General features: G+C 39.2%; 1 protein-coding gene across 1 annotated transcript in view; it reads left to right on the forward strand.

Annotated features, from left to right (window-relative positions):
- Col28a1 (collagen type XXVIII alpha 1 chain) overlaps positions 1 to 15,907 on the forward strand; it is a 163,567-nt gene that overhangs the window by 20,340 nt on the left and 127,320 nt on the right. Inside the window, exons 9-11 of the mRNA XM_036181591.1 lie at positions 2,034 to 2,078; positions 4,449 to 4,493; positions 5,892 to 5,945. Of these exons, the coding sequence (XP_036037484.1) occupies positions 2,034 to 2,078; positions 4,449 to 4,493; positions 5,892 to 5,945 (144 nt within the window). The remainder of the gene's footprint in view (positions 1 to 2,033; positions 2,079 to 4,448; positions 4,494 to 5,891; positions 5,946 to 15,907) is intronic.

Genomic DNA, 15,907 nt, shown 5'->3' on the forward strand with positions numbered 1-15,907 from the left:
CAGTCAAGTTTCCTTGCTTTAGCAAAAAGAATTGTTTTGAGGCTCAGAATAAAGATACGCATGGAATCATTTTTAGGTGCTAAAGAGTCTTATTAACAACAGATGTTAACATTTTGAGGAAACTTGAGTCTTTTCTGTCTAATTGCCTGGTGCTTTTCAGTCTAACTAACAGAAGTTTGAAAAGTCTGAGAGAATGGGTTACTATTCAGAGGCTCTCAGTCCATTTGCACAACTGTAAAACTTGTAAAAAATATTATTCTTAATATTTTAATTGTGAAAATTATGTTTTTGTGTAAATTGTACTTTAAATTTTATGCATTGTAAAATATTCACATCGACCTCAATGAATTGCCTGTCACCACACTTATCATTTCTTATAGTGACAAAACTTATTTTTTAATGATCAAGAGTAAAATCATTGTTAGCTGTAGCCTGTGGTGATATATTGCATACGCCAACTATAAGAGGTCATCCTTTAGGTAACAATAGCCACCTTACACAATACATCTTTTGTCTATATCATTAGATATAAATAGACCTTTTGAACTGATTGCCTTCATCTAACTAAAATCTCATGTCCTTTGACCAATCTCACTAAACCCCCATGTGTTGTCCCCGATAACCACCATTCTTCTCTCTGCTTCTAGTTTTTAGATTTCACATATAAGGGTGATCATGGGAGTGTTTGTCTTTGCATTGGTTTATTCCATTTAATGTATGTCCTAGGTTAATCCGTGTTGTCAGAAATAGGAGTGGAATTCCATCATTTCTCTCTCTCTTCCTGTCTGTCTCTCTATAAATATGTGGGTGTATCATATTTCGTTACCTTTTTTGAAACACAAATGTTCAGTCTATAAAGTTAAACTGACATTTATCTAAAGCAGTAAATGTCAGGTAATATCAGCAAAATACTACTATAAACTTGGAAGCATAATTTTAATGTTAGTTTTTTAATTTAATTTTTTCTTTACTAAGACATTTTTTATTCATTTTTGCATACCAACCACAGATCCCTCTCTCATCCCTCCTCACTCTCCTCTTTAGCTTTTCCCCGAAATCCACTCCCCATCCCCTCCTCCAAAAAGGTAAGGCCTCCCATAGGGCATCAGTAAAGCCTGGTACATTCAGTTGAGGCAGGACCAAACCCCTCCCCCTGCATCAAGGCTATGCAAGGTGTCCCACCATAGGTAGTGGGCTCCAAAAATCCAGCTCGTGTACCAGGAATATATCCTGATCCCACTGCCAGGGGTCCCTCAAACAGACCAAGCTACACAACTGTCTCCTGTATACAGAGGGCCTAGTCTGGTCCCATGCAGACAGATAATAAGTGTAATAATGAAAGCTGTGCAGCATGCTCAACAGTGGACCCATTTTTCTCTGCAGGATCTTGTTAACTCGCCATGACTGCCTTCTCCAGATATAATACTGTCTAGTCTTAGGAACTTTCTATTTGTTTTCTATGCTAATGCTACTAACTGATCAAGGTCAGTATTCAGATTGGAACTTGGCATTGTGAAAAATATAGGGACTTTCAATTAAAAGAGAGCTGGGTTCAGACCCTGATTCTATTGTATACTTGCTATGTGATTATACATACTATATATCCTATTAAATACAAGCTATATGATCGAGGGACAATACCCCAAAGAGTTTACATTTTCCTGATTGTAAGAACGGAATTATAAACCTGATGAATCTTTTGGAATTAGATCACTATACAAAGAGGTGAAACATGTAGATGATGAGTTATTTTCCTTCAAAATCCATTACTCTGTCAAAAATGACAAGCCCTCATCAGGTGGTACCACTGATTTGAATAACTTTGGAATAAATTAGGATAACTCATGAACAAAAAAATTCAAAGTTCAGTTCCTCCCTCAGTATTGAAGATGAAATGATGTGAAATTGAGTGGAGTACTCACCTTATGTAATTATGCTAAGATTCTTTCTCTAAAACTTGGAATATTGAAGACTGCCAACATGTTCTTTATTTATTTACTTACTTACTTACCTATTTATTTATTTATTTGTAGGGTGAACGAGGAGAATGTGGTAAACCAGGAATGAAAGGTGACAAAGTAAGGAGCTTGGTTTTAAATGTGAACAGCTGTCATCCCTTTTGGCCTGACTTTCCTTAAGAAACATGTAAAAACTGAAGTAAACATGTAAACATGAAGTAAACTTGTAAAACATGAAAGAGAAAACCAGAGAATATATAACTTAGATAATGAAGCCCCCCCCCCCCCCAGACCATTAAGGCCATTTCGAGACATCCCAGTCTTTGAGGTCGGTCCCATGAATGTTATGGTGGAAAGAAGAGCTAGCAAGTCAATGCAAAGTGCGCTGGGTGCACTGGGATGGCTTTCGGATGCAACTTCACACAGAAGACTGAAAGATGCCATGAAGTTAGTGAAATGACAGGCCGCAGGTGGAGGAACTAGAGTGGAGAATAAATAGTACAGCTGTTTACCCTAGTTCAATATAAATATGGGCGAGGAGCTTAGGCTAGAGACATATTCAACTTAGCATGCCAAAGACTTTCTTGATCTTTTTAAATTCTTAATAGATCCAAACTACACTGACTGTGCATCCAAAAATATAATTATAAATGATGCCAAAGGCATAGAATAAAAATAGTTGCCATTCCAGTGAAGAACTATTGACTATGAAGGCTATCAATATAAGGAAATACAAAACGTCTGTGTTATATGGATGGATGGGAGTGACAAGAGAAGATAAGGAGAGGCTGAGGAAGAGGATAAAATAACGATGCTGGCATGTTGCGTCAAATTCCTTAAATAGCTTGATCTTTCCTGGAAGCTGATAAACTGCGGTAGGGAGGGCTGTAGACAGGCTGCAGTATGCGGCGAGGTGATTATTTCTGGGTAAATCAAAGTGTGACAATGAACACATTCAAACGGGGGACGACACAGAAGTCTGTAAGCACAGAAGAAGAAGTCCATGGAACAGAAAAGAGATGGAACCAAACACTCGGGGAAGTATTATGAGATTAAAATGATTTACAAATAATTATTATATTTCATTGACTAAGATGCTAGATGTTGTAAAATTCTGCACAGTTTTCTGTGCCAAAAAGAAAAATACTGCCAATTTATAAGATGTGATTCATTTCAAGTGTATCTCAATGTTAAGATATAAAGATGTGAATATGTATGTATGTTTAGGGTCCATAAAATATGGCACTCTTGATATGAAAAATCCTTTCACACAAATTTATAAGAAAAATATGTGAAAACTTTAAGAGACAGAAAGAAACATAAATGAGGAAAATATACAAATATGCCTGCAATCAGTGAAGTGAAATTAACACATTACCATAATTTGACATAATTTTATCAAATTGGCAAACAGCAAGACAACAAATGATACTTGTTCTTGATTAACATCCCATACAATTAAAAAATAAATATTTTTGTATTCAAGTAATGACCATGGCCAACAAATTTTCTTTATAAAGTTTCTTCTTTTCCATATATACATGATAGACAAAGGAGTGACAGACCCTCAGTGGCCTCTGCTTCAGTAGTCATTTTCTAAATCCTTAGTGATGAATCAGAATAGGACAGAGATGTAAACACACACATAATTCTAAGGTTATTTAAAACAGCACTCATCAGAAACACTTCAATGTCAAAACTAGGGAATGAGTAACAAATTACGGTAGGGCCTGATTCTTATCAAATAATTTGGAAAAAAGGTAGAAAGCTTAGAAAAGGTAATCTACACTGTATTATACTCAGCCAAAATAAACTGTAAATGTATTTTGAGATATGGAGCATACTGAAATAGTTTGGAAGTTTGGAAGATCGTTGAGTATAAACAGTGTTTTGTCAAATTCCAAGTTAAGGACAAGAGCAATCCAGTTGTCAAGCAAACTCATCACTGATTGAACAACATTGGTTTTCTGTAAAGAAATAATATTCTACTAACTACAGGAGTTTCTATACTTAATTAAATGTTCTTTTTTTTTTTTTTCGTTTTTTTTTTTTTTTTTTTTTTTGAGACAGGGTTTCTCTGTAGCTTTTGAGCCTGTCCTGGAACTCACTCTGTAGACCAGGCTGGCCTCGAACTCACCTGCCTCTGCCTCCCGAGTGCTGGGATTACAGGCGTGCGCCACCACTGCCCGGCTTAGTTAAATGTTCTAAGGACCTCTGTGAAGCAATTCCCTTACTTTGAACCAAATATCTACATATAGGCTAAATACTGACATCTTAAGTTGGATTTTCTTGGAGTTTATTTATTGAAGTGAAGTTTGACTCAGGGGTCTCTTGTTAATTAGGATCATTAGGGTCATTTCAATTAATTCTTTTTGAGGTCTGAGTAACCAGGGAAGAATGAATGTTACCCAGAACTTATTTTTAATCTAAAAATCTATGCTTTATGGAGATGGATAATTAGAGTGACTTACCATTAATTTTACCCTACAGGGATCTTCAGGGCCATATGGACCAAAGGGACCCAGAGGAATTCAGGTAAGGAGGCAAATAGAAAAGTTTGAACTAGACGCAATTTGTGAGCTTTGAATAACAGTAAAACAATAAGCAACAACAACAACCTCTTGGCCCATTTGAACCATCTTTAACTAAATCAGAGTGTCTAGAAAACTGCAGCCAGGCATTAGATGATTCTAGTTTGTAACCAAGTTTGGAAACCACTTTACTAATGTTTTGATTAACACAGTTCTTGAAAGACAGGCACCAATAGGAATCTCTCAATAAATAACTTGATAACTTCATCTGGTGACTAGCTAAGGGAATGGAAAATAATGTATGTGGAGAAAGTCAGGTAGGTATGAGAAGGAAGTAGCTATTCATTCTATAATATGGTTATAAGAGTTGTACATGCTGGGTGGTGGTGGCGCATACCTTTAATCCCAGCACTCGGGAGGCAGAGCCAGGAGTATCTCTATGAGTTTGAGGCCAGCCTGGGCTACCAAGTTAGTTCCAGGAAAGGCACAAAGCTACACAGAAAAACACTGTCTCAAAAAACAAAACAAACAAACAAAAAATAGTTGTATATTTTTCTAAATTTATTTATCTAAATTATTCCCTTCAATGCAAGTAGTTAATTCTTGAAAATATGAAATGAGTCTATAACTTAGTTATATACTGTGGCCCCCAGAAAATAATTCGGCCCAATTTTCCCAGTGAAAGGCCTTGTCTCTTCTAAGATAACAATGGATGTAGATGAGTATGAAGAAGTAATTGTAGCATTGCAAAAACTCTCCTGAAGGTCTGGAGGTACAGCTCAGTGGTTATCAGACAACACGAAGCCCTGGCCTCCATCCTTGGCACCACAAAACCAAGACAAAACAAAACAAAGCAAGAACAAAATCCAGCCAACAAAACACAGCTCCCCAGACAGGCTAAAAGTTATGGTTTTCAACCCAAGAATTCTTAGGCTGTATCTAATTAACCAGCTTCTTCATTTTGACCTGGATTTGCCTGAGTAAGGTGGTGACTAGCCGTTGCAGGCTTTGTTGTAAGGGACAGCTTTCAATGATCTGCTTATAAATATTTTAAAAAGTTGTTTGATAGGCAAAAGTCTTTTTAAAAAGTGGAATCCAATACAGGAAGAAGATTAAAAACACAGACTTAGAAAGCAAAGATCCTATTCAAAATGTATTTGTTTTTAGTGTATATTGTTTTAGAAGCTTTTAATTTGACTCAAGGAGTTTATGCTATGCAGGTTCTCATTTGAATGCGATCCCAAAGTAGGTTGGAGCCTCACAGTCAGGCTACTGATACAAGGATGACTGGGAACCCTAGGAAATTGCTTGGTTTTTTTTTTGTGTGTGTGTTTTTCTTTTTTTTTTGTTTGGTCTTCTAGTTTGGCACATAAACTAATTCATGGTTTTCATCTTGGAGCAGGGCATTGGTGGACCTCCAGGGGATCCAGGCCCAAAGGGATTTCAAGGGAATAAGGTAATTTTTTCCTAATTCAGTGATGGGCATAGAGCCTTTCTCTAGTGTGCTACGCTACTGAGAGTTTTATTAGACAGGAATCAGTTCATTCTTTGAAAAGTGCCTCTGGAAATACTTAGTAACCTGCAGGTGTATGCACAGGCTCAAGCTCACATATACACAGGGAGGCAGTGGTATCCTTTTATTATTTACTACTTTATTATTTGGGCATTATTAACTATGAGGAATCATCTGGCATTGCTGATAGGCTTCTGTCTTACTCTTGATGTCTAGTATTTATGGTTCACTGGGAACTGAAAAACAGTACCCTACAATGCGACTCCAGCCATTCCATTTTTCTCCTAGTAACCAACTCCACATACAGTTTATTAGAGGACAGGATTTATGACTGGCATAAAAACAGAACCCAGTCATTCTCAACCATGAGTATCGTGTTTGTGACAACATCCCATATATAATCCAGTATGATAGAGGGAGGGGTGGAATAAGACCAGATAGCATCCCATGATTCTCTAAAGGGGAGGGTGTACCTGGTTACAGGACTTTCTTTTCCTATATGTCTGGCCACTTATCACCTAAAACCAACGCTCTTTTCTTTTCAGCTCTTCTCAATGACTAGTAAACTTCATAGATATGATCAATATCCAGTAACGTATTCACATAGTTAGTGAAGGGAGGTGTGTAGAATTTTGGGCAACTGTTAGCTGCAGAAGATGCCATCCTCCATTGACCCCCAATAAAGGTCACCTTTTGAAGATGATGCTAACTTTAAGTTATAGGGAACAGTTGGGCTACTTGAGCGTTAATTCTCCAGAGGGTGAAAGGGAGTGACAAATATCTATTTTTAATGAGATAATGACAGTCTGAGATTTCCCAGGCCACTTTTAATTGGCAAATTAAAACAGAATGGGCCTCTCAGCAGGAGCAGGCTTGAGCTTCATCTAGGGAAATGTCGTTTCCAGTCCTTGCCTATGATTAATTCTCTCTGGGGGAAAGAAATGGCTCTGCTGAATACTGAGTGGTTTTCATAAAATTGCTTCAGCTGTAGGTAAAATCCTGCCAAAAGAAAAATCATACACATCTTGACACTACATTTGTATTTCTAGGAATCATTGGTCAAGCAAGATGCTGATTTTTATATTTTTAAAACAGAGGCTTAAACTAGGGTATCAGGGCAGAGGTTTGTAACAGTGACAGAAAAACAGATGAATGATCCATAAAGCATGTGAGGGATTGTGTTGGCCTCATGTTGTCATTTTGGAAAGGAGAAATAAGGCCTAGAGGTGACAGATGCATCTGAGGTGGAGGTGGGGGTGAGGGAGAGGCATGGGCAGAGGTGAGGCTGTCAGCTTCACAAGGGACTGAGGAGGAAACGGTACTGGGTGGTGGCGGTGATGGCTATGGCAGTGAGAATGTATGCAGACAGGACCTTAAAGGGTTATTATTATAAAGGCATGTGCCATTACTGCTGGATCCCATCACTTTTCTTTATGCCTAATAGACTCTCTACTTAGGTTTTTGTTTGTTTGTTTGCTGTTTTTTGAAGAAATAAACCATTTCATCAACTTTAGATTTTAATTCCAGCAATGCACTGATTTTTAATAAATGAGACTTCTTTGCATGGAGGGATGATTTTAACAGACAGAACAGTCCTGTGCTTGATTTTCATGGCATGCTCAAGAAGGGAGTCACCTTCCCAAAAATATTTGATGATTTCATCAAATTTCATCTCAAGAACATTTCTTTAAACATTTTTATTTCTTATTTGTTTGTTGTTTTTTTATATGCAGAGGCCAGAAGAGAACATAAAATCCCTTGGAACTGGACTTAAAGGCAGTGGTGAGATGCCATACGGATGCTGGGAACTGAACCAGTATCCTCTGGTAGAGTAGCAAGTGCTCTTAACTGCTGGTCCATCTCTCTAGTGCCTGGTTTCTTAATTTTTGTTTTGAAATTATTTGTACTTTCTTGTCATTTTTAATATTTTTGGGCCTGTTAGTCAATCAGGGTCACATTAATCATTGGCTAAATTTTTTTTCATCTTATGCATCTGTAAGTATATTGTCTTAAGAATAAGGTTTGAGGGAACAATCCCATCTTGCCTCTTAGCATGTGCTTCTAAATTGTGAATATATAATAAAGTGTTTTGTTCTTCAGTCTGAAAATCATGTTATATTGAATATTATATTGATTCTTTCTCCTCATATATTATTTTGTTAGAAAATACTTTTAAGAAATTGCAGTTGAAGTTTATGCAAAAACTCTAAATTTCAAGTAATCTATATTTCCTAATGGGCACAGGCAAGATTATCCTCATACCTCTACAATTATAGTTAACATTTGTTGTACATTTCTTATGTGACATGTACAATTCTTAATATGCTGTTGACAGTATTGCCTCCTAAGGCATGACTTATTCTTATCACCATTAGACAAATTAAGCTTCTGAGGTTCCAAGAATGTAAGCAATGCTCTCAGGCCGTTAGAGCTGGAAAACCTCAGTACCTGAGGATAAAGTCTGCTTTTATCCAAGATATGCTATTTACCCTCCTTCAGGAAAAAAATGCTGAATATGCTGAATATTTGACCTGAGACCAATGTGTTTCTTACAGTCAACATGGGAACTATGCCTATGTCCTCTCACAGTCTGTTCTAAGTGTGAGAAACTGTTTGTTGAAAGGGCATTTCTGCTCATTTATAAGCTCATAAGAAATCCCAGGAAAAAAGGAAGGAAACTACCTGGACAAAAAGAAACTGTTCAAGCTGCATTTTCAAATACCATGTCTCTAAGAGACCAAAGTAGACACTGTACACTTACAACATTCACAAAGATTCCGTGAGAGTTTCTAGATGGGGCCTGCCTATAGCTCTGAATTTATGAATGGTGTCTCTCATGAACTACAATCACTGTTTGTTGTTCTGGGGTTGGATTTTCTTCATCAGAGGTCTCCTGAACCCAGAAAAGGTGGCCAAAGAACAAAAAGAAAAAAATAGCATGTGCTAAATCAGGAAAAATGTGCCTCTGACCCAGTTTCACCCATCATTTCTGCCATTAATACTTTCCACAAGGAAATTGACTCCTAGTCTGTCCTGAATGCCCTTGTTGCCATAGCAACAAAATATAGATGTTTCTCAGAAAGAAGCCTTGGTTCAGAGGCCCTCAGGCTCTCCCACTCACAAGGATCATGTGATAGCACTCAGAAGAGCATCCCAACAGTCTTTGAAATAATTAGACGTATAGTTATGGAAGTACCTGAAAAGCCTTAGACCTGGGACCAAGCTGAACTTGTAACTCAGGAGAGACTGGAGCTTGACGGTCCCAGCACTGCCAACTTTCCCAAGGCCACTGTGGTTGGCCAGGCTGTAATCAACAGGGCCCTCTGCTAGCTAGCTAGAATGGGTCAAGATGGGGAGGACTTTCAAATTTGTAAATAATTCCAAACAAACAAGCACAGTGAGAGGATACAAGACTTTAGTTGTTCTCGCTAGATCTTGAAACCTTTCTGAGGTTCTTTTTAAGGGATATTTCTTTTTCTTTTCTTTTTTTCCCTCTTTTTTATTTATTATATTTGTGTTTTAATTTCACACATCAGCCATGGGTTGCCCTGTCCTCTCTCCTCCCACCCCCTCCTCCATCTTCCCTTCAGCCCCTCCCCTCCATTCCCATCTCCTCCAGGGCCAAGACTCCCCTGGGGATTCAATTCAACCTGGTGGATTCAGTACAGTCAGGTCCAGTCCCCTCCTTCCAGGCTAAGCAAAGTTTCCCTGTGTAAGCCCAAGGTTCCAAACAGCCAGCTCATGCACTAACAACAGGTCCTGGTCCCACAGACTGGATGCCTCCCAAACAGTTCAAGCTATTCAATGGTCTCACTTATCCAGAGGGCCTGATCCAGTTGGGGGCTCCACAGCTTTTGGTTCATAATTCATGTGTTTCCATTAGTTTGGCTATTTGTCCCTGTGCTTTTTCCAATCTTGGGCTCAACAATTCACACTCTTACAGTCCCTCCTCTTTCTTGACAATTGGACTCCTGGAGCTCCACTTGGGGCCTGGCTGAGGATCTCTGCATCCACTTCCATCAGTTATTAGATGAGAGTTCCAGCACAACCATTAGGGTGTTTGGCCATCTGATCACCAGACTAGGTCAGATCAGGCTTTCTCTCGACTATTGCCAGTAGTCTACAGTGGATGTATCATTGTGGATTTCTGGGGACCTCTCTAGCACTTTGCTTCTTCCTGTGGGATATTTCTTTTTCAAATCTCATGCAAATCTGCTCTTTTTTTTGTTTGTTTGGTTTTTCGAGACAGGGTTTTCCTGTATAGCTTTGTGCCTTTTCCTGGAACTCACGCTGTAGTCCAGGCTGGACTCAAACTCACAGAGATCCGTCTGCCTTTGCCTCCCAAGTGCTGGGATTAAAGATGTGTGCCACCACCGCCTAGCAAATCTGCTCTTTCTAAGACTCTGAGGGAAAGGACTGAGTTATAGCATGTGTGAAGCTGCCTTTGACACCTGAAGGTGCCCCACAGTAGAGCCTGGAGATTAGGGCCCAAAGAGCACAGGTGACTGACTGACCCATATGTACCTCAAACTATTGGAATTGATGCTATTAATACTGTATCTCACGAACTTATCTTCAGAGGCAGCTGCTGTCTTCCATGTCCCACCTTGCATCGTTCTAGGGTACCCACAATATTTCCAAAAGGATTTTTTCCTTAGAATTTTCTTCTTCCTCTTTGGGTTCATGTATAAGAAACACTAAGTACTCTTATGTAGGAGACTTAGTATTTATGTTCAGTGTAGCTTCAGAGACACTGAAAAAACTCAGAGAAATCAGGCAGGGCCAGTGGGTGGTGCAGGGAAATGCATGACTCTTTGGAACAGCCGATTATTCTTCTAACATTATAGACTGGGCAGGATGGTGTAGGGTTCACCCATCAATAGCTTCCTGTGCACAAATTAAAACATTCTTCATACTTTTGTGTTCTCCTCAAAGTGGCAAGAGGATGTAGTTCATGATCAACTTAGGGTCTCATGCTTTCTATACTGTTAATATTTTACTGGGATAGAAATATCACTACTGAAGACACAGTAGTTTCAAAATACATTACTTTTGGCTGTTCTTTTGTTTGTTTGTTTGTTTTTTCCAAACAGGATTTCTCTGTAGCTTTGGAGGCTGTCCTGGAACTCGCTTTGTAGACCAGGCTGGCCTCGAACTCACAGAGATCCACCTGGCTCTACCTCCCGAGTGCTGGGATTACAGGCGTGCGCCACCACTGCCCGGCTGGCTGTTCTTAAAATACTTCATTTGGCTGAAAGTTACCACAGTGGCTCCAGGTTCTCAACCTATGGGTCACAACCCCCTTGGCAACCCTCTAGCTCCAAAAATGTTTCTAATTATTATTCATGACAGTAGCAGAATTGCAGTTATGATGTAGCAACAAAAATAATTTAAATAATTTTATGGTTGGGGGTCACCACAACATGAGGAACTATATTAAAGGGTCTCAGCATTAGGAACCTCTGCTCTAGGAGGTTAACCTACTAAATATGACTAATATTTCCAGTTGTTATTTGGAAAAAGTTAAATGCCATAATAAGAAAAACTGAAAGAATTTTAGATTTCTCTTCAAACAAGAATCATGTATAGATTTATTTTAAGATCTCAAACAACTCTCTGTTTTCAACTACCTACCAACCATGGTTTGTAATATGATATGTAATCTCTTATAACTTCATGTGATGTAAGTCAGAGAAAGTTTATGTAGTGTCTGTCTGCAATTCCTAGTGAAAATAATTAATCAAGAGAGTTTTCAGATTCACAATTCTCTAAGCATATTGGCTGTATTTTGGGTGTGGAAAGCAGTTTTAAAATGGCTTAAGTATTGTGTTCCCTGGTTCTCTGCCCCAGCCAGCAGGGCTTCAATAGGGAGGGGGGGATGACCCACCTGTGGGAGTGAATGAAGGAACAGAGGACACGGGAGACGACAGCAAGACAGGATTCTGATCAAGCTGAAGATTTTATTTTCCTCTGCAAGGCTTATATAGCATAGGAGAGGAAGGGGCAGGAAGGAGGGAAGGGGAAGGGGAGGGGACGTGGAAATGGTGCAAGACGTGGGGGACATGCAAATTGTGCAACTGCAAGATGTTGGCTAAGGTCACTGGTCAAGGGCCATTTGTTCTGTTGCTAGGCTACCTGACCATGGAATGCTCTTTACGTTCAGTTGTCATGGCACCTGACTGTAGGATGTTCTCTTATCTTTGGGGGCCTCTGGTTAGTAAACGGGTGTTACAGCTCTGGGAAGGGGCAGTGGGCTTATGACTTGTTCTCTGGCCTAGCTAGTACTTTAATGTTTGGTTCCTGACATCTTGGTCCCTGACAGTTCTCCTATTGGGGTCTGGCAGTTCTAAACAAGATTATGATGAATCAGTGCATAGGGAGGAGCTCTTTATAATTTTCATTATAAAATTTGTTGAATGAATAATACTGGCCAAATTTTGAGACCCTTCTGCTTTCAGAGATGCTGAAGCCTAAATATTATTTCTGTTCCAAACCTAATTAATGGGAAAGAATTGTTAGTAATTCAGCGATTCCTGATGTGCAAAGAGCTTTGACTTGCATGAGCATCTGCTCACCAGGAATTTAAGCAAGCTTATTAATTCATCTGACAGGAGACAACTGATAGTGACAACTTGAAAGTGTTCCCAGAACACGTGAGATGTCAGCCAATGACTTCAAGGCTGATGATTTTCACGCCTAAATCTCTGATCCCTATGGCTTCCGCAGCTGAGGTAGACTGTGTACACGTGTGTGCCTGTGTGTTTATGCAGCTAGAGCCTGCCAATACAGAAGCTCTCATGAGCCAAGAAAACCAAAAAAGGTGCCAACACTTGCCAGGACAACTCGTATGTGTAACTCATATGCCTAGTTAGATTGGGTGCTAGATAGAATAGACCCAGCCATGTGCTCAGAAGAATGCCGTGGTTTTTATAATTATGTCACTGTCATTAATTCAAGTACATTGCAATAGCAATTTTGCAGGGGGAAGTTGTTCATTCCAAGGATAAGGCATTTTACTAAAATTGCAAAGGACACATACTCTAATATAATTTGAACCATTGAGGGAAATTCATTGGAATTCAACATGTTAACAATGTTATTTAAGAAGTATTATTGTTTATACTTCTTTTTCTTTTTATCATTTCAGTGAACTCTGTATGAACCAAACAATATTTCCTCCTTCTAGCCTCCAAGCATGACTTTTAAAGAAACATATCATACTGTCAAATTGGTCACCCCTTTCCATAAATCAGTGGTTTTGTTGCCACAGGAATGGAAATTGTCCAACTTGAATATTTTCTAGCAACTTACTTTGTGCAGGAGAAACCTAAATTGTCCTAAAGTATGTGACTTTAAGAGGTACTTTGATATGGTAGCTGAGGGCGCCATCTCTGATACCAAACTGCAAGGTTGACAGCAGTTTTAGGATTTATTAGCTGTGAATTTAGGCATGCTGACTGACTTTCCCGTGACTCAGCTTTGTTGTCCATGCTCTGGGTTGATAAAAATTGTTGTTATGACTAAAGGAATTAATATATGCAAAACATTCCACATGGCATCTGTTCCAGAGTGAATCCCACACATGTTGCCAAGCTTTGTCAAGCAACTGAACCTTTTGACAGCCTTCTTCATAGCATCAGAAGTCTATACCACTATTCCTCCCCAAAGTAAGCCTTTAACCACACAAAACTTCCTCTGGAACAAGAGAAAGTAGGAGCTCAAAAGAGAGAACAATTCAAATGTACGTCCCTGTGCCCTATTTCCTATTTGGCCTTCTTTTTAAAAAGGGGGGGCTTTCTTGACTTTTCCCCTAAGGCTCTGCAAAGACTCTTTACTAGATTCCTGTTGAGATGTAACCTGGCCACATTTGAACCATTTTGCACATAGAAAATGTTCGCAGTTATCCTTTTCCATTTTGAAAGCCTGAGAACAATTGTCACAAGACTCACATTGGATATGTCACTTGTATCTCAGAAATGACTCAAAGACATTGTCAAAACATTTTTTTAATGGTGAAAGGGATCCAAGGTATGATGAAACTGTTCATAATTGTGCTGGATTCCAATGTATTGGGCAGCTCTGACATTAGTGGTTCTCAACCTTCCTAATGCTGCAACCCTTTAATACAGGTCTTGTGGGTCACCACAACCATAAATTTATTTTCATTGCTACTTCATAACTGTAATTTTGCTATGGTTATGAATTGTAGTGTAAATATCTGTGTTTTCTGAAGGTCTTTGGTGACACCTATGAATGCATCATTTGACCCCAAAGGGTCCGTGGCCCACTGCCTTCCATTGTTCATTATTTTAGAGAAAGGAGGGATTTTCTTTGGTTAGAGTCAGTGGTAGGTACATAAGTGTTGGGTCTTCTTTGGCTGAACGTTCCTGAGAATGTAAGCTTAAGCTCTTTATTGTGATCTCATTATTCTCTTAGCTATAAGAACTGTTAATTATGTCTGGGTGAGTTTGAAGGAAAAATTGTGGAATAGTCACTTGGCATCATCATGCATTAATTAATGGTGAAATTATTTAGGCCACTCCATGTAGTTAAAAGGGAGGTTTATTTTGTGGTGTAACTTACAATGAAGGGGTAGGTTGCAGGGTCTGGCAAAGGTATAGTGCAGTCCGGTGGTGTTCTCTGGAGAACTCTGCTCGGTCTACCTCCAGCGTCCTGGGCCCCGGAACCAAGCGTGCCTCCTCCTCTTGATCCTCCGTCTTCCGTTTCCTTCTCTGCCCTGCCTTGTGGGCGTGACCATTACCGAAGCCTCAATGGGGGTTGGAACTTCCAGGCCAGTTCTGGGATGGCTATCCACTACAATTAATAATTTATATACCTAAACCAGTTGCCTTTACTGAAAACTTAGGTAACTCCAAAGGAGAATTTCGAGACCTATAGTTTCTCCCAGAGCTGACCAGGTATCCATACAGTTCCTGTTCTCTAGCTGATGCTCAGTAAACATCCAATGCTTAGGATTTTGCATGAATAACTATAATTAGCTAAGCATTGAGATATCAAAGGGGAGCAAAATCTCACTTATCATCTTCTCAGAATGGTAGTGGAGGCTTGGGACCACATTAACACACTAGAAATACAGTGTTGCAAAAAACAAAACAAAACAAACAAACAAACAAAAAGAAACAAAAAACAGTGCTCTTGTTATTGCAGTGAGTTTCGTCTCATCAGAGAATTCTCCTTTAAGAACGGTACGTAAAATATGATCTGAAGGGTGGATAATAACAAAGAGGTCATAAGAACACCCAAGGTAGAGGGAGTAGCATGTTCTAAGATCTAAGATCTCATGGCAGAAATGAACAGGTCATGCATAAGGGACTGGCCATTGCTACTAAAGCAAAGAGGAAATTGTGACAGGGCTGTGCCATGCTATGGAGCACCTTGCATGGAACTGTTTTCTTGTGCTAGCAAAGGGAAATGTCTCAAAGAGGTTTTTTGTTTGTTTGTTTGTTTGCTCTTTCAGGTTAAAATAAAAAAGGAAAGATTTCTCTGGTAACAATGGAGGAAGCAGATTGGAGGGTGCTGGAATTGTAGGTTGCCTATTAAGGATGCTGCTGTGGTTTGAACGAAAGATAAACCTGGTGTATATTATAGAGATGGATAAATTCAGGAGAGATTTCAGAGGCGTGCCTACAGGTGTCTCTATATATTTTATGTGGATGCCTCCTGTGTTCTGGTTTGATGTAAGAGGAATGGACCGTGGAGATATCCCATAGATAGAGAATATTAGATGATAACCAGGTCTAAGAGAAAAGTGACTTTAGTCTGTATTTAGAAATGGTTAGTCCCTTTTGCAACTATTTGTTTCCCAAACTTTCCTGAGGCTGTTTTTGTAGGTTTCTGGGACAGTTAATTTTTTGGTACTGTCCATGGTTCTGAATCAAGTCTCT

This window comes from Onychomys torridus, chromosome 3 (genome assembly GCF_903995425.1).
Source record: "Onychomys torridus chromosome 3, mOncTor1.1, whole genome shotgun sequence".
Taxonomy (NCBI): domain Eukaryota; kingdom Metazoa; phylum Chordata; class Mammalia; order Rodentia; family Cricetidae; genus Onychomys; species Onychomys torridus.